Raw genomic sequence first — 24,338 nt, 5'->3', positions numbered from 1 at the left:
GAATATTTAGGATGGTTACGAATTTGAAGAATTCACGGCTACTTTTCTTTCTTTTTTTTTTCTGCCTTTGAAACAAGAATCGGTACCGAAATAGAAACCTTTGTTGTAGTACGTAGGTAACGACAGACATATTCAAAGCCAATCAAAAATAGGTGCATATAGATGTGGCCGACCCAATCCATGGTACATGCGGCAAAGACAAGTAGAAATGTACGTTGAGAGTTTGTCACCGCGATCAACAGGGCTTGTCTTGTTTCTAGACACTATCCACTGGGTTCACTTAAAGGAGCTCCTGGATGTAACCCTGCAGGGCATCGTTGTCACTTTCACTCAGGTTCGAGTACTGAAGGCAAGCAGAGCCACAAGGGACAGGCGGGCTGTCTTCAGTGAACAAGGTGGCCAGGTTCATGCACTCTGGAGTCACGTTGTCAATCTGATAGGCTATGGATATTGGTCAGAAAGGCTCAAGATTTGGCTTTTGCGAGCTCAGCTGCTTTACTTACAGTTTTCTTCGGTCTGAGTGACCTTCACGTCCGTTTTTCCAGAGTTAGAGTCTTTGCATTGTTGGACGGCTTCGTCAGAGACACCTGGATAGCCAAGGGCACGACGAGACTTGTAGCCAATGGCACTGCGGGCCTTGACGGAGCCATCGACGGGGCGTCTTTTCAGGTTGTCGTTGAGACCAATGTAGAGCAGGTTACCGGCGAGCTCAGCACCAAACGCTCCAGCGATGAGACCTCCAACCACGGGTGCCGGGCACGAGGGGATCATGGAGACGGCTGTCAGTGCGGCACCAGCGAGAACGACTTTGGCATGCATTGTAGTTGGTTGATTGAATCTATGGAGTAGGCCGTTTCTTGAAGTAGTCAAAGAGAAGCTTTGGAGTGTGTTGATAGAAATTAAGAATGAAAAACCGCCGTTCTTATACCTTTGACACTCCCCTGAAGACCAAACTGGTAAACATAGTCTTCCTTGAAATGCCTCACCTGTCTAGGATCAGAATCCTTTCATGTCATGGGGTAAAGAAAGACCACTGGATGATGTCAATCTGACTACAATATCTCCACCACTACTGGTACGAGGAGATTTATTTTGGTGCGTAATGGGTTTCATTACTCGTGCTTACATCTTGAAGCTCAATGCATTGGTCCAGTACGTTGGGGGCCAGCCTGAGGGCTCGAAGGCTAATTTGCAGGTTTTAATATTGCATTTAGGGTTACATTCTTTCATCTTGGCACGATTTAATAGGAGATGGGTGCAGCTATGGACTGTAAGCTCGGGATATATGCGGAGGCATCATTCCGTAATCTACTCAGCTTCGACATAGTTGGTCTTGATACTACTCTCCTAGCCATTCAAAGAAGCAACACGCTTCATAATGCGATACTCTCGCTATTTCCGGTTCTTTGCTTCCTCGTTATTGCCTGTTGCATGGGGCATAGCACCTTTGTTCATGTTATGGAAAGGGGCTTGCATGATCAGTGGCTCAGCGTATCCAATCATGGTCGTTTCATCCGAGTCAATGGAGCCAGCCTTTCGGCGTGGTGATCTCATTTTGTTATGGAATCAGCAAGAACATATCCGCGCAGGCGATATTCCAGTTGTTTGGTTTCCTGGCCGCCCCTTGCCGATGGTCCATCGAGCGATCAAAGTCTCTTACCAGATAACAAATCAATCAGAGCCCGTAAGGTACTTGGGATTGGCTTCGGATAGGGCAGACCATATGCTAATTTGGCATAGGCAGCTTATACTGACTAAAGGGGACAATAACGAGGTTGACGATGTCTCTCTATATCCAAAAGGCCGGTCATCTGTATATCGGCAGGAGATTGTGGGCTTGGTTATTGGCTATATACCTCACGTTGGCAGGCTCATACTAGCTCTAAAGGAAAGGTCAGAGATGCTTTTAATTGCGGTGTTACTTGTTGTTGCTGGCATACTGTTGTAACTACGTTCTGGTCCTTGGAAACAAGACTTTTAGTTCCAGTGTGCCAGCTATCCAGCTGATATCATAATTCATCGTGCCGCTCACGTTGTGACCCTCTTCTTCAATGGCAATGGAATCCATAATGTAAGACCTGTAGCTAGATGTGGGCCTGTTTTGATTGATTTGAAGGATATCCATCAACTTACCAAACGGTACATCCACTAGTAATTCTGGCAAATTTCCGGAACAATGCGGATATCAATCTGCATCTGTGTGGATTTTCACACCATATCTGATTCGAGGCCTTCGTCAAGAACCATCTGGATTTATACAGTAGATCAATCTTAGCCAAGACATGTACCAAGTTTGGGGGCGGGTGGCGGGCTTGGCGCCTATAATTGTGACCGAGCAAGGCATGCTGATGTAGGGGCACTGAACCTCAAAGGAATGTCCGGTGTCTCGGAGATCTTCAGTGGTTGATTCAGCCCTGGATGATCCACTGGTTGCTCTAGTGCTGACAACAAATGCAGAGTCATCTGATTAAACAGGCTTTGGGCTAATGAATATATCGTCGACGCGCCCACCTTCTGATCCTTCCAAACTCAACTAGCCACTGAAACCTCACCCCGCCCTCCTCATCCTTGACGTGGCATTAGTTTGACCTTCGGCTCCACCCCGAGCTTGTTGACCCCCAAGCTTGTCGACCCCCGAGCTTGTCGACCCCCGAGCTTGTCGACCCCCGAGCTTGTCGACCCCCGAGCTTGTCGACCCCCGAGCTTGTCGACCCCCGAGCTTGCTACCCTCCCTGAACACTCCATCGCATTGATCATTTATCATCCTCCACGTCTGGCTTGTCACCAATTCGTCTCGCAGCCAAGATCTTATTACTGGACTGTTCATTCATCTTTCATGCACGCCAGCCACAGATTTTGAATCTCAATATCTTCAATCATAATGGGCTGGCTAAACGATCTTTTCCATCGAGCCCCCCAAACCCCCGAAGCGAAAAAGGAGGAGAAAGCGAGAAAGCGCCGGAGTAAGCAGCACAGCCAGAAAGTCCGCCAACGGGAGAAAGAGCTGAACCGTCGACCTGGAGAAAAGAAGTTCTTCTGGGGCTCCGTGGCTGTTGATACAACACAGAACGCGATTCGCAAGGAGACACGGAGCCCATGATTTTGTAGCCTTTGATTCAGTCTGATGTTTCCTTTTAGGGATACATGAGAGGGTCTTGTCGAACAACGTGTTGACTGGGACGGCTAGAATAAGATCCTCATTGGCATGACATCAAGTCAGTTCATTGATTTAGCATAGCGTTTTATCTGATATCGACTTTGCGGAACGAGGAGGTACGATGTTTTGGTTGATACTGGTAGGGCCTCAGCCAAAGTGTTCAAATTCAAGAATATGTATATAGGAGACTTGTCACTTAAACCCCTTTCGGCTTGGACTTCAGGACGTTCCACAAATTACCAAGTGTCTGGAAATCCAGTACATACAACAACTAAAATGTTGGGGGCATCAATGGAGCAAGACAGAGCAAATGCTCTTATGTTATAGCCGATTTAGGTAATATACCTGGTTTGATCTGCGGCTGCAAATCTCTGTATCGTCTGCCTAATTATTGGCATCTCATTAAAAACGCTGATTCGGAGAATATTGGAACTCATAGCGATACGAAAGAATGGTATAGATAACGGACACGGCTAATGTTTATGGCAAGGGGACTCTTCCAATGAATTGATGCTCAAGGTCGATATTTGATTTGAGACGAGGCTGGTGGACTCTTCCCCCTGCCAGGGCAACATCATGAAAGGCTAATTAGCATGTGAACTCAGGGTAAAGTCCCGAAATCTTGGGTCATCAGCTTGCCAATAGGCTCTGCTGAATGAAACCAACGAGTCCATCCGAAGCAAAAATCCAAGCCACCAACGCCTAATCCATGAGAGTAAAAACACGAAGCAGACTGCCCAGTGAAATATGCAGGCCTGAAACTAGAAAATGCTGTTCACAATGTTGGAACCAACAGTAGCACCGGCACCAAAGATTGCGGCATTACCAAGCTTCTTTCCAAATTTCTTACCGCCTTCCTCGAACTTGTTCTGTTTGGGATCTTCGGGGTTCGAGGGCTGACCACTCTGGCTAACCTCAAGGGGCATATTGCCATAGTTGGTCGGAGGGGGCGAAGAGACGTTGCTCTTCTCGTTCACGATGTTCACATAGCTCCGGGGGAAAATACCCTCCTGGCCAGTGCGCTCGTTGCGACCACGCCACCCTATAGAGAATTAGTTTGCATTCAAACATCGTATATGCGGGGAATATCATACAGTCGTCGTTCATGTGCTCGATAATCTGAATGCGGTCCTGCGGCTGCAAGGCGAGGTCACCGGGGTCGGTAGGTGTGTATGCGTACATGGCCGAGGCAAGACCGAGGATCGGCGGAACTTGGGGGTAGGCTGGCGGGGCCTGGGGAGGCGGGCTTGCATATTGGTTCTGGGGAGGCGGGCTTGCGTATTGGTTGTGCATTGCCGCTTTCTCGTGAACGGACGCATTGGCCATTTGTTGAGTAGGAGATGAGTAGGATGGTGTGTATGGAGCCGGAGGAGGCTGTGCCTGAACTGGCTGGACAGGGACTGGCTGGGCCAGTTGTCGGGGAGGCGATGCCTGCACTGCCCTGGTATCGGAGTCGGCGGGAAGCTGTGAGAGGATGGAGGAGAGCTGTCTGGGAGTGATCACAGAGGTGTCGGCAAGAAACTCCAGCTCCTAATTGTGAAGGTCAGTACCTCGGACATTTTCAGGAACCAAAGGTTGGATGCATACTGTCCGGACCATGCGGAGCGACCGGCCGGTCATAGCAGACGCGAAATCGCTAGAGGCCGCCATAGCGAATGTAAAGGGCAAAAATACTGAAAGGGGAAATTCAAGGGAGTTATTTGCAAGAAGAAGACGAAACAGGTGTAGGAAAGTGAGGGAGAATAAGGAGAAGGAAGAGTTAGGAGTTTGGAGGTGCGGAGTCCAGATGTCTCATCCGCCTGAGGCCAAGGTTCCAACGCTACCATTTGATAACAAGCAACAATGATTCGATACTGGGTTATATTATCATCCGAGTATATTTTTCTGTTCTTCTTTTCTTTCAAAGTCTTGACACAGACCCACGCATACATATAAATCTTAAAATCCCCACCCATCATGGTTGCCACAAATTCGTCTTCAAATTTATATACCTGGGCAAGACTAGTCAGGCTAGTCTTGTTGCCCCTTTACTGATGAGAATTGTTACATTTCATTTACATTTAACTGTTGCCTGGAAGGTCCCATTTGTATAGTTTGTTGCCCAGACCTTGGCATCGGTCAACTAGCACCACAGCAAAAAGACTGGCAGCTGTATCATAGATGAAGTCTACCGAAATAAGTCAAATGCATCCAAGAAGGAGATAAAAACACCCCCAAAATAGGTTAAAATTAACTTTATGAAACCCTCAACTCCTGATATGACCTATGGCCTATGATGATGTTGAAATAATAAAGCCATAAGATACGACTTAGCTTGTAAATCCAAAGGCAAACAACTATACAATACTTCCATATATATCCCAGTTGAGCCGCAATGTTTCATAGCCATTCATAGTAGGAAATATACTCCATAGGAGGCTCTGGTTCATGAGGATCCTAGCTAGTCACTAGTAAAATATTTTCTGGACTATAGTCACAGACTATAGTAAAAAGGATTCCGGTGGCAGTATACCTATGAGCCCTCAATTAATGCTTATCATGTTCATAAACTTGCGTCTTAAGCGTCACAGTCATGGCAGATCTATAACGACAGCCTCTGGAACCAACCATGTAAAACACGGTAGATATGAGCAATTGACTATAGATTGTTATGACACATTCTGATCGCTTGACATAGAAATTGATCTAATCGTATGTCGCCTTCTTATGCCCGAAACTTACAATGGAACGTTGGCTCAGCCCATCAAATATCCCGCTATAGTGCCATGGTACCTGAGGGCATGCCATCATTGTCGGGGCGAAAATATTTTAAAATACGATTTCTGACTAACCATCAGTGTCATTGGCATTATTGGTCTAGTAGTAAATTGATTGTCGATCATGACTTAGGCCAAGTCTTGCAGCGGCCAGTCGGTGGTCCTGACAAGCATCCTGAGGGGTTCCTTCTAAAACTGCCCTTTAAAACCATGCCAGCACCCGGTGAAATAATGAAATTCATTGGTAAGATGGAAGTAATGTATTTCTTCCTCACAATAGATCTCGACAACTTATACTGCGCTAAGACAAATAGGGACTAACGTATTTCAAACTACTGCATTGTATGGCTGGAATAATAATCAAAGAGTTGTAAAGTGGTGAGACTCATTTCGATACATATTTGATATGCCTAGAAAAGCTGAGAAAGGAGGGGGTTTGATGGCTTATTGATAGCTCATTAAACCTAAGAAGATCCAGGTCTATATAAGTGAAGCATGAGACATCCGATCCATTCGGCAGAGTGTATATCCTGACAATCTTGTCTTAGATGCGAACAAGGCAGAGGTGTTTCTCAGGACCACTACTTAGCACAGTCTGACGTTGAACTATTTAAGCAATAATGTCCTTGGACAACACCGCCCCTCAACTACTTGCGGTCGATGACACCGTATACATGGTTTCATGTATGCAAATCGTCTAGCAGGGTCAGTCCCTAGGTTTCCCGCTCATTTGGGGAAGGACAAGCATTCGATCTTCTTATAACGCACTCCGTATTTCACTCCACGCATTGCCCTAAACTTCTACCTAGCTTGCTTATCTTATGGCCTAAGGTCTATTTACATGGTCTCTCACATCTAGTATGCTTCATATAACATCACAAGATGTTGAGAGTGCCCGAAGGGCACTACTAAGGTGAAGCTTTTATAAGCGGGTCTATTAAGGAAATCCAGCTAGTTCACGACATAAGTCTATATAGCTTGTAATCAAATAGGGGTTTTAGAGATTCATACATGGATCATTTATAAAGATTTAGCCTTTTTCTTTCGACCTGAATCTCTCAAAGCGATTGTATGGTTTAATGTATTTGCCCACTTTGACCTCCCTTTTTTCACCTCTTTTTCTCTTAACTATTAGTTGCAGGGGAATCCGACTATGCAATTCGGCAATAAGAAGCCAGGCTATAACTGGAAAGGACACAGGGAGCTTTTACGTATTTGATATGTACAATTAAAGAGACTAAGCCTAGCTTGGTGCCCGATGGGCTCAGCCTCATAGTGGGGTTGCAGTAAATAAAACTCATTGTGACTCGTTCTGCAGACAAAGGGACCCATGGGGCCACCTAGTCAATCTCATTAGTTCATGGCGGTGGTTTTTATTGTCGCTTCCTATGATATCACGGATTAGGGCTGGAAATGTGCACGCAAGACCATATGACATCAAGTGGGTCGAGCGACATCATGGTGTCTTGTCCACAACTACAGAGTATACAAGAACAGAGTGGGAAACGGGTTAGGTGTGCTGGAAAGAACATGAAGGATATGAAATTAGATTTTCATTGTGTCAAACGTAGAATCTATGAAAGAGACTGCATGAAGTGTGGCTGTGGCAATCGACATGGTGGGGGATTGCCAGGTATAACGAACCCATCGTCATACCTCTGCTTATAATCAACGCATTGATAATTCCAAGGACATGATCCTATTGAAAAACATAATGTACTATAATCAGCAAAGACCCATCCGCAACTTAAAAGCCATTGATCACAAATATTAAAAAAATGGCCACAAAAAAAGACGAGAGATCACAGCCGCAAACTACGCTAATCCCAAAGGGGACTAGGGCCAACTCCCCTCCCTCGAGAAGCTTCTGTGTCATCGATATAAATTGCATTTCTCTCTTTACACTCACACGATCAACGTCATCCTCTTTCACTTCCAACCACGTTACTCAACACCCTTTCCTACCACATACCAAATAATCACAAAATGTCTGACTGGGAGAGTACCACCAAGATTGGCAGCAAGTTCCGCGGAGCTGGCGCTGCCCCCCGCGAGACTGTCGTCAAGGGCAAGTCAGCCATTAACGCCGCCCAGCGCTCCGGCAACTTCACCACCGATAAGAAGTACAACACTCCGAACGCCGTACGTGAAATAACCACCCTCAAACAAAAGAAAATCCAAACTCCAAGAAACATACTAACCAAATTTACAGGGTAGCAAGGCAGGCGTTCCCGAAGGCCAGCACCTCACCAAGGTCGACCGCAGCGACGACATCATCAAGCCCAAGACCGTCGGCACCGCCGTCGCTGACGCCATCAAGAGGCGCCGCACCGAGGAGGGCTACAAGATGACCCAGAAGGAACTCGCCACCAAGTGCAACACCACCCCGACCATCATCCAGGACTTCGAGCGTGGCACCGGTACCCCCGACCAGAAGGTTCTCGGTGCCATGGAGCGCGTGCTGAACATTAAGCTCCGTGGTTCCGACATTGGTGCTGAGAAGTTCCCCAAGAAGAAGAAATAGATGGTGAATCTCACCCGCCACGTTTCTTTCTGTTTCTTCTGTTCTGGAATGAATAAGACCGGGATACGAGACCGGGATACAATTTTATGGTCTACTTTTTGCATTGCTTTTTTTTGCGCTCAATGACTTATGTCTCACATTCTCATGAGTTGTCACTTTTTTCACGTTTTTTTTTTTTCTTACGGGTTTCATTTCTGCTGGTCGGATTAGCGCTGGCCTTGCATGGAAACGGGTCTAGAGAAGATATCATGGGAAAAAAACTTGTATAAATGAGATACCTCACAATCTGGTTATGATCAAAATGTTTTCTACTTTTGGGTTCTTTTTCGCACTTGATGTGGAAAATTTGTAAGTTTCTGTAGTACTATGAGTTTGGTACAGATGTATATCTGGTCCAGGACTAGATACTCATGACTCAAAATCATATCTCGTGGATAACTTGAATCTGATGCATGGAATCAACATCCTAACTACTCGGTTGGATACATATTGAAGATTTGCAAAGCTTGAATTGTCTATTTACTAATTTTATCTCTTCTGCTCGGGATAAACATCCCTGCAAATAGAACAGACATAGGAGCTCAACATGAACCATGTCATCTTTTTATTAAACAAAGACAATAACAGAAGGTACCAACTCCGATTGATCATGGAATCAATGAAATGAGAAAATCGTGTCCCAGAAGGTCATCATCCCATCCCGTATGCGGGACCCGGGGGGATCTATCCCAAGTCTTTTCGCCTCGTAAACACATACACACACGACGCATGACGATTCGATAACTTTCACCATTCACGTCTCCTTTTACTTCCGCATCTGCTCGCGTTCGACCTCGTACATGAAGTCGAAATAGGACTTATCGAAGTGGTGGACACGGACGTATCCGTCCTCACCACCGGAGGCGTATGCGGTACCGGCGGGGTGGACGTCAATGGTGTTGAGGGGACCGAAGTGGCCACGGACACGGCCGATCTCGTCTTCGAAGATCTTGTGGTAGAAGCGGGCCTCGAATTTACCCTGGCGGGCAGAGGTGGTGGTGACATCCATGGCGGCCTGACCACCACCGAGAATCACGTATTCCTTCTTTGGTGTAACGCTGGCAGTGTTGAGAGGAGTGTCGGAGGTGTAGGTCTTGAGGATGGCGAGGTTGCGAGAGGACATAAGCTGCATACTGTTAGCAAGAGAATCGGTGTGGGACTGCGAATGATCCTACCTTGGCGGACTTGTCTTTGGAGGCGGTGATGAAGCTGGTGCGGTCCGGGGAGAACTGGAGGTCGTTGATCTGGTGGTCGAACTCGTGGGCCTGGATGTTCTCGATCTGGTCACCGGTCTAGAGCTTTATTAGCTTTGTATGCCCCTCAATCCATCGATAAGCCATACCTTAGGGTCGTACTGGCTGACACTGCCATCCTCGTGCCCCGCAATGATGTACTTGGACAGGAAACTCCACCCCGCAACGGTGGCCTTGGACTCTGTGCAGGTAATGCGCAAGCTAGGCTCGTCGGCCTGGTCGTTGAAGTTTTCGCCGTAGTTGATATCGAGGACGGCGATTGTACCGAGGAAACCCATACGCTTTTCCGTCACTGCCAAAAGTCTGCTTCCATCGGGCGAGAACTGCACACGCTTCACGGCTGTCGGGAAATCCCACACCTTCACACACTCGCCAGACTTGACGTTCCATAGGCGCACGGTGTTGTCTGCGGATCCGGTAGCAAGAAGAGTGGTGTTGGGGCTGACATCGACAGTCCAGACGGCACCCTGGTGACCGTTGTATGTACCGAGACGCTCGCCGTTGGCGGACCACCATGCGCACACAATCTTATCCTTGGAGACGGAGAAAAGGAGATCGCCATCGCTGTTGAACTTGATCTGGGTCAAGGACCGTTCCTGTTATAGGCTCCGATTAGTTTCTTTGTGGATCCAGCAGTGAGTTCGGGGGAGTCCACGCACATGGCCGGAAAGCAAAATAGGACGCATATTGACGGATGCGACGAGTCAAAGATAAAGATCGAAAAATCTGAGTCGACTCAGACGTGAGGAAGGCGGAGTGGCTTGGGGGGGTTATCACTCGTTCTTTGACTGGTGAATTTCATCCGAGTGTGTTCAATCCGGGAAATTGTCGGCCCGAGAATATTTACGCTGCTCACCGCCCGCTGCTGCCCTAACTATGGCATTGTGGCCTGAGGCAGAAACAAGGAGAAGTCTCCGATTTTTCCCCGTCTCTCCGCATGAGAAGTTAATTACGAAGTACAGAAGACAAAAGGAAACATTAACTGTAAAAGGAAACAGGCGAATAAGGACTCAATTGAGGACATGTGAAGTACATGTACATGTGACGTGAAGCTCACCCTTTTCTCGCACGATAACCACGGGGGTTCCCCTCCCAAAGAAGCAATAATTCATGCTCCTCCCCACCCTACCCCGCCGTGGTTTTTATCTCCAAGTCTATGGCCCTTTACGTTTCTTCTCTTCTCTTTCCTACATCTCCTCACCATACAGAGGGTTTTCTTTGCGGTTGACTTCTCCTTTGAACGTCGGTTTTTCTTCCGTCAGACCCGTCTCCCCATTCCGCACCTTTTCCGGGTCTGCAATGACTGGCGCCAAGATCGATGGCACTGCCATCGCGAAGGGCATTCGCCAGGGCTTGAAGGCTGAGATTGAGCACCTTCAGGTGACGAACCCTCGGTTCAAGCCCAACCTCATCATCTTCCAGGGTAAGCAGTTCCCACCGTGAGTGTGAAAGGAGAACAAAAAGGCTGACCAATTTGGCTCTATACAGTCGGAAACCGATCCGATTCTAGTGGGTTTGATCTATACACTATTCTGGGATAGAACTAATATTACTTAGGCACCTATGTGCGCATGAAGCTGAAGGCTGCTCAAGAGGTACTTCTCCATATCCTATCACACGCCTGGGCAATTATCTGACTGTACCTAGGCCAACATTATCTGTACATTGATCAATGTCCCCGAGTCGAGCACCGAGCTGGAGCTCATCCAGGAGATCACCAAGGCCAACAATGACCCCGCCGTCCACGGTATTCTCGTTCAATTGCCCCTCCCCAGTCACATGTCCGAGCATGCGATTACCTCGACTGTTGCCGATGAGAAGGATGTCGATGGATTTGGCGCAATCAACATTGGAGAGCTCGCCAAGCGTGGTGGTCGCCCATTGTTCACCCCATGCACCCCTCTGGCGGTCATGGAGCTGCTCAAGGCTAGCGGCGTGGACCCCGCAGGCAAGGAGGCTGTTGTCCTTGGACGCAGTGACATTGTCGGCAGCCCTGTCAGCTATCTGTTGAAGAACGCCGATGCCACTGTCACTATCTGTCACTCGAAGACCCCCGACATTCCCCGCCTCGTGAAGAATGCCGACATCGTTGTGGCCGCCATCGGCCAGACTGAGATGGTCAAGGGAGACTGGTTGAAGCCCGGTGCTGTGGTCATTGATGTCGGTATCAACTACAAGCCTGATGCAACCAAGAAGTCTGGTGAGCGACTGGTCGGTGATGTCGAGTTCGAGACTGCTGCCGAAGTGGCCTCGCAGATCACTCCTGTCCCCGGTGGTGTTGGCCCTATGACCGTGGCCATGCTGCTTAAGAACGTCGTCCATGCCGCCAAGGGCTACTTTGAGAAGCAAAAAGACCGACATGTCACTCCCCTTCCCATCCGCATCCAAAACCCGGTCCCCTCCGACATTGCTATCTCCCGGGCACAATACCCCAAGCCCATTACCCAGGTTGCGTCGGAAGTCGGCATTGCTAACCACGAGTTGGAGCCTTACGGCCACACCAAGGCTAAGATTAGCCTCGGTGTCATGGAGCGACTTGCTCACCGCCGCAATGGAAGATACATCTTGGTTTGCGGTATCACCCCCACCCCTCTTGGTGAGGGTAAGTCTACCACCACATTGGGTCTTACCCAAGCGCTCGGCGCCCACCTGAACCGCATTTCCTTTGCCAACGTTCGCCAGCCTAGCCAGGGTCCTACCTTTGGTATCAAGGGCGGTGCTGCCGGTGGAGGTTACAGTCAGGTCATTCCCATGGACGAGTTCAACTTGCACTTGACAGGTGACATTCACGCTATTACCGCTGCCAACAACCTCTTGGCTGCGGCCATCGAGACTCGCATGTTCCACGAGTCCACTCAGAAGAACGGTCCTCTGTACAAGCGTCTTGTTCCTACCAATAAGGGCAAGCGCGAGTTCAAGCCCATCATGTTCCGCCGCCTGAAGAAGCTTGGTATTGAGAAGACTAACCCTGATGATCTTACCGAGGAGGAGATTGGTCGCTTTGCCCGTCTTGATATTGACCCGGAGACCATCACTTGGCGTCGTGTGCTCGATGTCAACGACCGTCACCTGCGTGGTATCACTGTTGGCCAAGCTCCCACTGAGAAGGGCCTGTCTCGCGAGACCGGCTTCGATATCTCCGTCGCCAGTGAGTGTATGGCTATCCTCGCTCTGAGCAACGATCTGGAGGATATGCGCGAGCGTCTTGGCCGTATGGTCGTTGCCACCTCAAGGAGCGGCGACCCCGTCACTTGCGACGACATTGGTGCCGGTGGTGCCCTCGCTGCCTTGATGAAGGATTCCATCAAGCCCAACCTCATGCAGAGTTTGGAGGGCACCCCTGTCATGGTGCATGCTGGTCCTTTCGCCAACATCAGTATTGGCGCCAGCTCTGCCATTGCCGACAAGCTTGCTCTCAAGCTGGCCGGTACCGAGCCCGACGAAGACCACGAAGCCAAGACCGGCTTTGTTGTCACCGAGGCAGGCTTTGACTTCACCATGGGTGGTGAGCGCTTCTTTAACATCAAGTGCCGCTCGTCTGGTCTGTCCCCGGACACAGTCGTCATTGTGGCTACGGTCCGTGCACTGAAGGTGCACGGTGGTGGCCCCGAGATTAAGCCCGGTGCTCCCCTCGACGAGGTGTACCGCACCGAGAACGTAGACGTTCTCCGCAAGGGTTGCGTTAACCTCCGCAAGCACATTGCCAATGCTAAGCAGTACGGCATTCCTGTCGTCGTTGCAATCAACCGATTCGAGACCGACACCGAGGCTGAAATCGCCGTCATCAAGGAGGAGTCCATCGCTGCGGGTGCAGAGGATGCCGTCCCTGCCAACCACTGGGCTGAGGGTGGAGCTGGTGCTGTTGACTTGGCCAAGGCTGTCATGACTGCCAGCTCCAAGGAAAAGGACTTCAAGCTTCTCTATAACCTGGATGGTAGCATCCAGGAGCGCATCGAGCGCATTGGTCAGGCCATGTACGGTGCTGACAAGGTCGAGTTCAGCGAGCTTGCCCAAAAGAAGGTCGATGTCTACACCAAGCAAGGATTCTCTAACCTGCCGATCTGTATCGCCAAGACTCAGTACTCACTCAGTCACGACCCAGCCCTCAAGGGTGCCCCCACGGGCTTCACTGTGCCCATCCGGGATGTCAGATTGGCCGTGGGAGCTGGGTACCTGTAAGATCACCTCTGGTTTTTACTTTATGTAATTGACGCTAACAGGAAATTATAGCTACGCTTTGGCCGCTGACATCCAGACCATCCCCGGATTGCCCACTGCCCCAGGCTACCTTAATGTGGACATTGACACCGAGACTGGTGACATCGACGGGATGTTCTAGAGTGAGATTGGAATGAATTAAGAGAGAGCTTGTATATACCGGATTCAAAAGGTTTGGATCGATTTCAACATATAGGATAATAGGCGTCTGCTTTGGAGGTTAGACGGAGAATTTCAACACCAGGCTCAGTCCGGGGAATATCCATACCTTCAGTTTCATATATTCAACATTCAAGTAATTCAATTGCTCTGTTTGCTCTATTTGCTCTATTTTCCTCTATTGTCCCTGCATATATAGATCGTACAATTCGGTTCCTGATTTCCCGGGGCGAATGAGGAGCCGGTGAGCGGCCGCGGAGCTCTGCTCCGAGCTCCGGGAACGGCCTCCCACAGCGTTTGCTCATGGCAGCGGGTCGGATGGAGCTTTAAGAGAATTTTAACCTGAGATAGGAATAGGCCGATGAGTCAGGAGACTTGTCAAGGAGATTTAAAGAAAAAGGCAAATCCACTGAGAAGTGAAGCTCTCTCCGTCATCAATATCTCGTGACATCCGGCTTCGGCGCTTCTCTGCGGTTCATAAAGGGAACATCAAACAACTCTCCATTGTACCGGACAAGGCTTTTTCCTCTTCTCTCCCCCATCTCTCCATTTTCCCCCAACTATTCGGTAATTCTCCCTCCCCATTTGCCTTCGCTGTCTATTGTTCCGACCTCTTCCGTCCCCCCCGAATCCCGGAGTTGCTCTGCTCTTCGTTTCTCCGGGGGAATACCCCTTGACTCCACACTTTCCTTTCTGCCGAACCTCATTCCCTCGGTTGTAACCCGCGGGCATTGAGTGGCCGACTTGCGGTACATTCGCGCTGACTTCCGAACAAGACACGATGAACGCTCTCCGATCAAGTTCCGCATTCGCTCGCCGCTCCCTCACCCCTCTCTCTGCCCCTCTCTCTTCTTCTCTTCTCTCTTCCTCTTTCTCAACTTCTACTCGATCCCTCTCAACCTCATTCTCCCGCACTACTCGCGCTGTTGTATCTCCCCGCTGGTCCGGCCCGATCCCTCTGAACTTCGCTCAAATTCGCACTATGGCTTCCGAGACCAAGATCAAGGTTAAGAACCCGGTGGTGGAACTGGATGGTGATGAGGTATGGACTGCCCTTTTATAGCTTAAACTCTCCGGGTTGTTCCACAAGCCTGCATTTCCATGTGCTTCGGCTGCCGCATTTTCGTCTCCAAAACGCGGGGAAACACGGGGCATACTATGTCATTCATGTGTAAACCCGCCGAGAAGGATGCACAACTCCAATTGTGTCTCATTAGCATGTGCTAACCGCATCATCTTCATGGGTTCAGATGACCCGCATCATCTGGAAGGAAATCAGAGAAAAGGTACGCTCGTCTCCCCCCGAGCTAGTTATGCATGATCGCCGCCTCGCTGCAGCAAGGTGCATGCTGTTGATGCAGTTGATACATCATATTACGCCTCGGCCTGGTTATAGACTTGATACTAACGGGATGATAGTTGATTCTTCCCTACCTCGATATTGACCTTAAGTACTACGATCTTGGTATTGAGTACCGTGACCAGACCGATGACAAGGTCACTGTTGAGGCCGCCGAGGCCATCAAGAAGTACGGTGTTGGAGTCAAGTGTGCCACTATCACCCCCGATGAAGCCCGTGTTGAGGAGTTCAAGCTGAAGAAGAGTAAGCCCATAAAATTATATCCGTTTGTGCAACATCTGAAAGCTAACCTTAAATAGTGTGGCTCTCTCCCAACGGCACTATCCGTAACATCCTCGGCGGTACTGTGTTCCGTGAGCCCATTGTTATTCCCCGTATTCCCCGCCTGGTCCCTGGCTGGACCAAGCCCATTGTCATTGGCCGTCACGCCTTCGGTGACCAGTACCGTGCCCAGGACCGTGTCATCCCCGGCCCCGGTAAGCTTGAGCTCGTCTACACCCCCGTCGGTGGCGAGCCCGAGCGTGTCCAGGTCTACGACTTCCAGGGTGGCGGTGTCACCCAGTGCCAGTACAACACCGATGAGTCCATCGCTGGCTTCGCCCACTCCTCCTTCCAGATGGCCCTTATGAAGGGTCTCCCCCTGTACATGAGCACCAAGAACACCATCCTCAAGAAGTACGATGGCCGCTTCAAGGACATCTTCGAGGAAATCTTCCATAAGGACTACAAGAAGGACTTCGACGCCAAGGGCATCTGGTACGAGCATCGTCTGATTGACGACATGGTCGCCCAGATGATCAAGTCCGAGGGTGGCTTCGTCATGGCCCTGAAGAACTACGACGGTGATGTCCAGTCCGACATCGTCGCCCAGGGCTTCGGCTCCCTCGGCCTGATGACCTCCACGCTGGCCACCCCCACCGGCGAGGCCTTCGAGTCCGAGGCCGCCCACGGCACCGTCACCCGTCACTACCGCGAGCACCAGAAGGGCCGCGAGACCTCCACCAACCCCATTGCCTCCATCTTCGCCTGGACCCGCGGTCTCGTCCAGCGTGGCAAGCTCGACAACACCCCCGACGTTGTCGCCTTCGCCGAGGAGCTCGAGAAGGCCTGTACCGACGTCGTTAACGACGAGGCTATCATGACCAAGGATCTGGCTCTTGCTTGCGGCCGTAAGGACCGTGAGGCTTGGGTTACTACCGGCGAGTACATGGCTGCCGTTGAGCGGAGGCTCAAGGCCAACCTGAAGGCTCGTCTATAGATTGCCTCATTCCTTTAAAATTTTATGATTTTCCGCTTTAGACTCCCATTAGCGGAACGAAGACGACTGTTTGGTTATTGATTGGTTATTGTACAGTCTTGCAGTATAATCGTTCTGTACATTTTTCTATCCCATTACACTGTAGTCTATCAGTATGCCACTATAAGGTCAACCCGTTATCCTTTTGGTGTTCCCCCGTCTTATATACCGCTTTTAAATATACCCTCGTTACGCAAGGCTATTTTCATAAAATGTATCGAAATTAGGCAAAATACGAGGTCCAAAAGAACGGCTGAAGTATGGCAAAATCATTAGATATATAATGGTAGAAACCCACAGAGACTATTTGCATTCTACCAATGGCACTTCAGGCAACACTAAATACTCAGGTCCCTACCAATCTATCGAGGTATGCCACATATAAATTAGGCAATATTCAGTGCCTAGTTCTCTATGGACCGCCGGCAGAAATCGTTTTAGCCTGATGCTTCCAAGCAAACTTTATCTATATGCTTAACCAGGTCCCTTGATGATATATCCATCGACATGATGTGGCGTGGCTCTAGATCCCTTGAAGTATTCCAATCACATACCGCCTCGGAAAATCCGGGCACGTGTAGTCTTTTCTGCACCTTCCTGGTCTACATTCTCAACTCTCAACTACACCCAATTACCAGACCACATTTCATCCACGGTACCTCACCACATATCCACAGGGAATCCCCTCTAGCAAAGAGGCACAGATACCAGAGGATCCAACCACGGACAAAGGCATACCCCAGGGAAATGATATCCAACCAAACAACAACCCAAACGTCAACGAACGCCACACCTGACTCGCAACCAACACTAAAAGGCCATTTAGCCGATATACCTGACACTCCTCTAATCGGCCAAGCCGAACCCCAAATATTCCAAAACCCACCAACGAGAAGCAATCTACAGCCTATACAGAGTTTCCACAATCCTAAAAAGTCACCCTGGACCGGGGTTTTGCAGATCACCCCACCCGATCTTATAGGCTCCAAGGTCAAGCCATTGGACACAGCGATTCGCTGCTCGAATGTCCAACGAATATCTTGCTCGGATGCGATTCAGAAGTGGATTACAGATACGGCGACGGGTCTCCACTAGGTTATCTGGTCGACCAATGATATTCCACAATTGTAGTCCAGACTGTCAGTCCTTGACGCGGTCATGTCCGATGTCCGGATGCGGAGGTCAATGATGGGGGATCTTCGAGGCAAATGCTCGGGGGTTTCTTGGATTATTCTCTGCAGGGCCAGACGCACTGAAGATACACTGCAGAATAGCCTGACTTCTGTGTAACCCAGGTACTTCATACTTAGGGTTTTCCGACTGAAGGCAATTGTGCGTCCTAAGTTCTTTATATACTTTGGGCTTCTTCACTTCTCGCCTGGTTCCTTGCCTTTTCCTTGTATATCTAAATATGATCGAGTCAGGGTGATTTCTTTTAATATCACCACTTTCACAAACCTATCTTTCTATCCGATGGACTGGCCACATCCTACTTGTCTTTCTGCCTTTTGTCTCTCCTCTTTGACTCTTATTGGGTGTCGTCTATCGCTTATGCTTTCGATCGAATGGATGTTCTGATCGTATCGACTATCTTTACGGCCCTTGCGACCATTTGTGTCGTTTTGAGATTGGGAACGAGGTTCTGGCTGCTCAGGGCTCCTGGCTTGGATGATCTATTTATTTCTTGTGCATTGGTATGTATTAGAATGCATTCGTTACTCCAAAGGCGAGATGTAACTTGCGAATGATCTTCCATACTAACATCTATGTACCCCAGCTCATCGATTTTGCATTCTACGCCTTCGTCCTCGTCGGTAAGTGATCTACTCCAAAACCTCACAGGTCTACTCCCATCTAACATCCACCTTCTATAGAACGCCATTATGGCCTCGGAACACCAGAATCATCCCTCTCCTCCCACTACATCCAAAGTCAACTTCACGTAAGACACCCATCAACCCCAATATTCAAAACCAACCCACTAACAAAGAAATCAAATAGTTCCTCTGGCTCTCGATCCCATTCTACAATCTCACCCTGATCTTCGCTAAAATATCCGCTCTATGGCTCTTCGTCCGTCTCTTTCGCCCACGCCCCTTCCTCCTCGCTTCCTATATCACAATGGGTATCCTGGTCATTGCAGGGCTATGGATGACATTGAGTGGGTTCATCTTCTGCAATCCCATCCATTATTTCTGGCATATATCACCAGAAGTTCGGGAAAATCATTGTCTGCCTACGGGTGCGGTTTGGTTTACGAATGCTGGTATTCAGATTGCTACCGATGTTGTCATCCTTATTCTTCCTATGCCCTTGCTTTGGAAGTTGCAGATGCCCAGGCGGCAGAAGTATGGTGTTGTTGCTGTTTTCGGGCTTGGAATAATGTAAGTTCATCTCGATGCCTGTTTTGACTTGGTGGTGAAACTGACGATTGGTTTCTTGTAGTGTCATCGCTACCAGCTCAGCCCGTCTTTCTCAATTAGCCATCATGGTGAACAGGAAAGATTTCACGAGTATGTAGCAACAAATCACCCATGCACACAAAACCCACATACTAACAATTCACCAGAGACAAACGCCCAAGCCGCAATCTGGTCCTCCCTTGAAGCAAACATCTCAATTATTTGCGCCTGCCTCCCACCCCTCCACCCCCTCCTCTCACGAGTCTTCTCCTTCTTCTTCCTCCCTCAACCCCTCCACTCCTCCCCAGGCTCAAAAGCCACCCACTCCCACACAACCCAACTAACAGTCTCGCGAAAACCCTCAATATACTCTCACTACGGCTCAAACCACAGCCCAGATGGCGGTGTCTGGTTCAACGAACTCTTCATGCCCGGCCCGGCCGGTTACTCGGCTAGTATCTCAAAAGTCAATACCAATGACGAAGACTGCGAGAATGAAGCTGGTATTCGTGTTGTGAGGGAGTTGAGGATGCGCTCTGAGGAGGCTCATACGCCTATTTTGAGGAGTGGGTCGCCTAGAGAGCGGGAAAGGGATTTGGAGATGGGGACGCTTGATAGTCACAGTGCGCGTGGCGTGCCTAGTATTGAGTGGGATTTGGGCGATTTCGAATTTCCTGATTATAAGGAGAGGATGAATGCTCCCATTTGATATCGGTTGGGAAGGAGTTGTATATACTATATTCTGTTGCATTGGGATGGTGCATGATACATGATATGTAGCGATGATTTTCATGATGTTAATGATATTGATGTTTTTATCGTCTCCAGCACTTTATATATCATACCGTGATCGCAAAGGTCATGCCAACATTAGTTCTTATGTCTCCATCTTAGGATAGTAACAAGACATTCCGATGCTATCCTCCCTATCCTCATTTTGACTGGTAATAATCTGATAGCTGTATATTGCTCATGCGAGCTCTGGGCAATCCCATAGAGCTATTTAAAATTACTACAGATGCCGCACAGCTGCCCTTGCAAATTGTCATGTTGGAAGAATATCCCTTGGGAGATCCTACCCTCTGGACACGCTTTGATATATTAAGAAAGGCGTTTGAAACATATGATTAATAGGGTGAAAGTAGTGCATGAAATTATGGGTTTGGAGGGGTTGATCGAGCTGTGAGAATTAGAGAAGATTCCAGCGTATGGATCTATACACCTCCATGATGTGTTCATTACAAGCTAATTAGATCCTGTAATACAGATCAGGAGAAATGGAAAGAAACCGTGAGAAGTGTGAAATGAATGCCTTTGTAGCCCATAATGGAATATCGTATGCTGGTAATCAACAATAGTTCCAATTCAGCTCAAAGGTTTGCTCGAGAAACCACCTTACCCTGTATAGCTTCTTCAATCGCCTTCGCGACGGCAACACACTTCTCCTCCCCAAACCGTCCACCAACAACCTGTACACCAACAGGCATACCCTCAATTAAGTCGATATCATCTTTTTAAATGTCAGCAAAATGCCCCCCAACCAAACCGAAGACTCAATACACTTACATTGTTTCTTATTAAACTTATCACTCTCATTCCTGGGAACATGGTTCAGCCAGTCCTGATCAGGAACATCCTTCTCTCTCGAAACAGTGGTGATAGGAACTGCCAATGCGGCATAGCCCAGGAAATTCCAGATACTAGTGTATCCCACGTACGCACTAGACTTGACCCATGTCCAGGGCTTGTAGCCTACCCATGGTGTATTGGGCATGATAATGGCATCGACACCGGAGGATATCCATTTTTCAAGGTATTCCGTTTCGTAATTGTACTTGTCTGCGTGGAGCTACGTGAAGTGTCAAAAAGAAGATTAAAAAGAGATATAGATGGCGGTTGGATATTCACCTGGTGTGTCTCGGTAGTGGTCAATGTATCCTCCGGCTTTCCAACGAGCATTCCTTCAATAAGTGGTTCGCCCGTTAACTCGATCTTTCTTCGACAGCCTTCTCCGCCATCTGAGAAGATGGCTTTCGCCCAGAGGGTATATGCGTAGCCGTGTGAGGAAGCATCCCATTCAAAGACTAGATTCTTATCGTCAATACTTTGCCAAAGTCTTTATGGTTCTCAAAGAAACATACCATCATGGCCAGCTGTGTTTAAAGCCTTAATAACCTCTCTCATAGCTCGAGCAACTGGCGGCTGAACTTTCACAACTCCATCATCAATCAAAAAACCAAGCTTAAGTCTCCTTCCACCCGAAGCCAAATGCTCCCTCCAAGGAACAGGAGCAACATGCTGGTCAACCTCCCAAGGCGACACAATCGGCAAAGCCTCCATATACCGCTCAATGGTAGCCAAGCTACAAGCCATAGGTCCAGCAACGGAACGAACAATATCTTGCCCAGGACTATACAGAAAGTAGGGTCAGCCAAGCATCCAACATACCCACAAAAAAAAAAAAACAAGAAACAACTTACTTTCCTCGTTCATAAGGATGTCTTCCAGGGCTGGGAGACAAACCAAACAGCCCACAAAGCGCAGCAGGGATACGAATCGAACCACCAAGATCAGTCCCAATACCGAGAATGCTACCGCGAGCCGCGACAAGCGTCCCCTCGCCACCGGAACTCCCGCCAGAAATCAAAGCCCGGTTGAAGGGGTTGACACACTGCCCGAAGACGTGGTTGTAAGAGTCAGACATCATCATTGATTGTGGCAGATTGGTTTTCACGTATAGGACTGCGCCTAGGCGGCGGAGGGTCCTTGCGACTGATTTATCGGCCTTTTCGGGGTTGTTCGTTAGTCCGACCCAGCCTGTATTTTTGCATTTGTTAGTTAAATTTGGTTGTTTGGTTGGCTGTGGTTTTGGTAATAATTTCAGTTGTCGTTATAGTGGTGGGATGAGAGTGGCAAGGAAACGTAATGTACCGATTGAAGTATCAACACCCTTTACAGAAAACAGATCTTTAATAGAAACCGGTAGGCCGTGCAGAGGCCCAATAGTCTTGCCCGTTTTCGCGAGGTGATCATCCATTTCTTTGGCGGTGGCGAATGCCTCTTCGAAGAAGATCTCGGTGCAACATGCTGTTAGTTGGTGGGCCAGTGCGGCGCGTTTAGAAAATGCCCGGGTGAGATCTAGCGAAGAGAGCTCCCCAGACGAAAGTTTGCGCAGAAGAACAGAGACATCAAGTTCTTCTGTAAGGGCCAGCTCCTCCGCTGCGAGAATCGTGCGGAGATAAGCTAGAGCATTTGGGGTAGATTCAACTGAGGGGATCGGGTTCAAGCGCCACTCGGGTGGGATCAAAGAGTGTTGATCGGCACGCTTTTGGGTTGACCTTTCCTGGTACGTAACCATGCTTAAGAGGTGTTCAGAAGATATGAGGAGGAATGTTAGATGTTGAAGGGAAGGGTAAGTATAGGTTATATGTAAGGTTGCAACAGGGCCCTATCTAGATCCAGTCCCGGGACAAGAAGGTAATCTCGTCGGTTACTGCGCCAATCGTTCTCCTCTTCCCCCTCTTCTGATACCGAGGGAACTAGCCAGTTCCGCCAGTCGCATTTCACGATATCGCTTTGGACATGGCCAGGTACGTGTAGAATCTTGATATGGCAGGGATCTGCGCGATAGTATCAGTGAGATAAGAAGTGAAGGAATATAGCTGGGATATGTAGGCGCTGTTAGACTATGTCGGACCAGATGTAACTTGTCGTCTTTATAGTCATATCAAAGTTCTAAAAATATTACATATGACTAGGGTTAGTTTATGGTCGATGGGTCAGCACTAGGTACGAGGATATCGCTTGGTCAGCTAATGCTTTTCATCGACCTACCCGGTATACTTAGAACCTTTTGGTTATTGAATCTTGAAAGAGGTTTATCCGCCTGGGCAAGCAAAACGCTACTTACTCCTAAGAGAGCCCAAGCTTCTTGTAGCCAAAGAAGCAGACGAGGAATCACGCCAAGTGCCTCATATCGAACAACCACCAGGGCTTATGCGCAGTTGGGACGGTTTCTCTCTCCCTTGTATGAAATCAAGATCAAGCCTGCGAGCATGACTAAATCACCAAATCAATGTCTCGACACGGCTTGAAAGAATATATATAATTCGATCTTGTGGTGCTTGTCAGAAGGACAATCTCCAACTATAACTTGTAAGTTATAAATATGTCAACAGCGTCAAGCTAGATTGATTCTTAATACTTGGAGCCTAATTATAAGCTGTATCATTCTCAGATGCGTAAAAAAAAAACATATCGTGGTAGTTGCAAAAAGTATACACTGAATAGAATTCAAAAAGAAAAAAAAATATATGGGGCTCAGCCGGGATTTGAACCCGGGACCTCCCGCAATCAAGATGTGATCATCTGAAGCTTCGGTGCTCCGAAGCGGGAATCATACGACTAGACCACTGAGCCAGTAGATATCTGGTACGGCTGCGGAAGGGATTATAGCCAGGACTTGTTTTCCCCGTTTCGTAACAATTGTTCAGTCATGGCGCCGTTTCTCATTTTACACAATGGCCAAACTAAATAATTACTCTATGGATTAAATTGACAAATAGAAGTAAATACAAGTCAGTGGGAGTTATGTATTTACGAAAGATGATTTGTGGTGAACAGACTTTAGAGAATGCTGATTTTCCGGTCTTTGTTTTCTCTGTTTCTACTTATTTCGGGTGACATGCTGTATCAAACAGGCTTCACAACCAATTTTTGCATTTGACCTGTTTCCTGAGCGGGACTATCGGCACCGGCTATCCGATAGGGGAATTTGCATGCGAGGATAAGACGTGCGGGGGTTGCGGAGTTCCATTGAGCCCAAATCGGCTATACGGCTACTTGGTGGATCTGTGCTGCGTGTAAGATGAAGATAAGGATCTAGATGTTTGGAAACTCAGCGTTCATTGATAACAGCAGCAGGATATAAGGGTCGTTTATTTCTCGGTGAACTTGGGCAAGAGCAGTTTGTAGACAAACACCGTCTATCCATTTTGCTAGGTAATAGCAATTCATAACCAAGAAATCCTTTTGATTCCTGTTTAAATATCTAAAAGAATTCACGTAAAGAGTGTGATGCACAGTCGTGCGAGCTATATACCAGTCCCGATAAAAAAGCAAATCGAACGCATAACAAAGGTGAATGAATGACAGGTCTATTGACCGGAGCCCA

At 48.4% G+C, this 24,338-nt stretch overlaps 9 protein-coding genes across 9 annotated transcripts; 5 read left to right on the top strand and 4 right to left on the bottom strand.

Moving 5' to 3' along the window:
- Window positions 1–280: 280 nt before the first annotated feature.
- Window positions 281–819, bottom strand: N7508_005235 (uncharacterized protein; the record flags this gene model as incomplete). The annotated part of the gene is made up of 2 exons (XM_058463301.1): window positions 281–441; window positions 504–819. 2 exons carry the CDS (start codon window positions 817–819, stop codon window positions 281–283), a joined length of 477 nt encoding a protein of 158 aa, XP_058319779.1.
- A 2,062-nt stretch (window positions 820–2,881) lies between these two features.
- Window positions 2,882–3,100, top strand: N7508_005234 (uncharacterized protein; the record flags this gene model as incomplete). Its single annotated transcript, XM_058463300.1, has 1 exon — window positions 2,882–3,100. The coding sequence occupies one exon, from the start codon at window positions 2,882–2,884 to the stop codon at window positions 3,098–3,100; it is 219 nt and encodes a 72-aa protein (XP_058319778.1).
- An 818-nt stretch (window positions 3,101–3,918) lies between these two features.
- On the bottom strand, window positions 3,919–4,807 carry N7508_005233 (SH3 domain-containing protein; the record flags this gene model as incomplete). Its single annotated transcript, XM_058463299.1, has 3 exons — window positions 3,919–4,199; window positions 4,252–4,687; window positions 4,745–4,807. 3 exons carry the CDS (start codon window positions 4,805–4,807, stop codon window positions 3,919–3,921), a joined length of 780 nt encoding a protein of 259 aa, XP_058319777.1.
- A 3,092-nt stretch (window positions 4,808–7,899) lies between these two features.
- On the top strand, window positions 7,900–8,437 carry mbf1 (multiprotein-bridging factor 1; the record flags this gene model as incomplete). The annotated part of the gene is made up of 2 exons (XM_058463298.1): window positions 7,900–8,055; window positions 8,126–8,437. 2 exons carry the CDS (start codon window positions 7,900–7,902, stop codon window positions 8,435–8,437), a joined length of 468 nt encoding a protein of 155 aa, XP_058319776.1.
- Window positions 8,438–9,242: 805 nt separating this feature from the next.
- tif34 (translation initiation factor eIF3 subunit i) lies at window positions 9,243–10,415 on the bottom strand (the record flags this gene model as incomplete). Its single annotated transcript, XM_058463297.1, has 4 exons — window positions 9,243–9,602; window positions 9,652–9,768; window positions 9,819–10,325; window positions 10,389–10,415. 4 exons carry the CDS (start codon window positions 10,413–10,415, stop codon window positions 9,243–9,245), a joined length of 1,011 nt encoding a protein of 336 aa, XP_058319775.1.
- A 424-nt stretch (window positions 10,416–10,839) lies between these two features.
- Window positions 10,840–14,068, top strand: N7508_005230 (C-1-tetrahydrofolate synthase; the record flags this gene model as incomplete). The annotated part of the gene is made up of 5 exons (XM_058463296.1): window positions 10,840–11,152; window positions 11,218–11,238; window positions 11,287–11,324; window positions 11,377–13,904; window positions 13,960–14,068. 5 exons carry the CDS (start codon window positions 10,840–10,842, stop codon window positions 14,066–14,068), a joined length of 3,009 nt encoding a protein of 1,002 aa, XP_058319774.1.
- Window positions 14,069–14,887: 819 nt separating this feature from the next.
- On the top strand, window positions 14,888–16,724 carry N7508_005229 (NADP-dependent isocitrate dehydrogenase; the record flags this gene model as incomplete). Its single annotated transcript, XM_058463295.1, has 4 exons — window positions 14,888–15,148; window positions 15,357–15,392; window positions 15,526–15,709; window positions 15,766–16,724. The coding sequence occupies 4 exons, from the start codon at window positions 14,888–14,890 to the stop codon at window positions 16,722–16,724; spliced, it is 1,440 nt and encodes a 479-aa protein (XP_058319773.1).
- Window positions 16,725–18,328: 1,604 nt separating this feature from the next.
- Window positions 18,329–19,874, top strand: N7508_005228 (uncharacterized protein; the record flags this gene model as incomplete). Its single annotated transcript, XM_058463294.1, has 6 exons — window positions 18,329–18,496; window positions 18,541–18,577; window positions 18,638–18,705; window positions 18,765–19,147; window positions 19,209–19,276; window positions 19,333–19,874. 6 exons carry the CDS (start codon window positions 18,329–18,331, stop codon window positions 19,872–19,874), a joined length of 1,266 nt encoding a protein of 421 aa, XP_058319772.1.
- Window positions 19,875–20,535: 661 nt separating this feature from the next.
- On the bottom strand, window positions 20,536–22,523 carry N7508_005227 (uncharacterized protein; the record flags this gene model as incomplete). Its single annotated transcript, XM_058463293.1, has 6 exons — window positions 20,536–20,675; window positions 20,732–21,014; window positions 21,074–21,249; window positions 21,307–21,575; window positions 21,646–21,982; window positions 22,097–22,523. 6 exons carry the CDS (start codon window positions 22,521–22,523, stop codon window positions 20,536–20,538), a joined length of 1,632 nt encoding a protein of 543 aa, XP_058319771.1.
- Between the last annotated feature and the right edge of the window lie 1,815 nt (window positions 22,524–24,338).

The sequence above is a fragment of the Penicillium antarcticum genome (genome assembly GCF_028974205.1).
Source record: "Penicillium antarcticum strain IBT 31339 chromosome Unknown utg000005l_segment0_segment0, whole genome shotgun sequence".
Lineage (NCBI taxonomy): Eukaryota > Fungi > Ascomycota > Eurotiomycetes > Eurotiales > Aspergillaceae > Penicillium > Penicillium antarcticum.
This window is presented reverse-complemented; position numbering and strand designations above follow the sequence as displayed.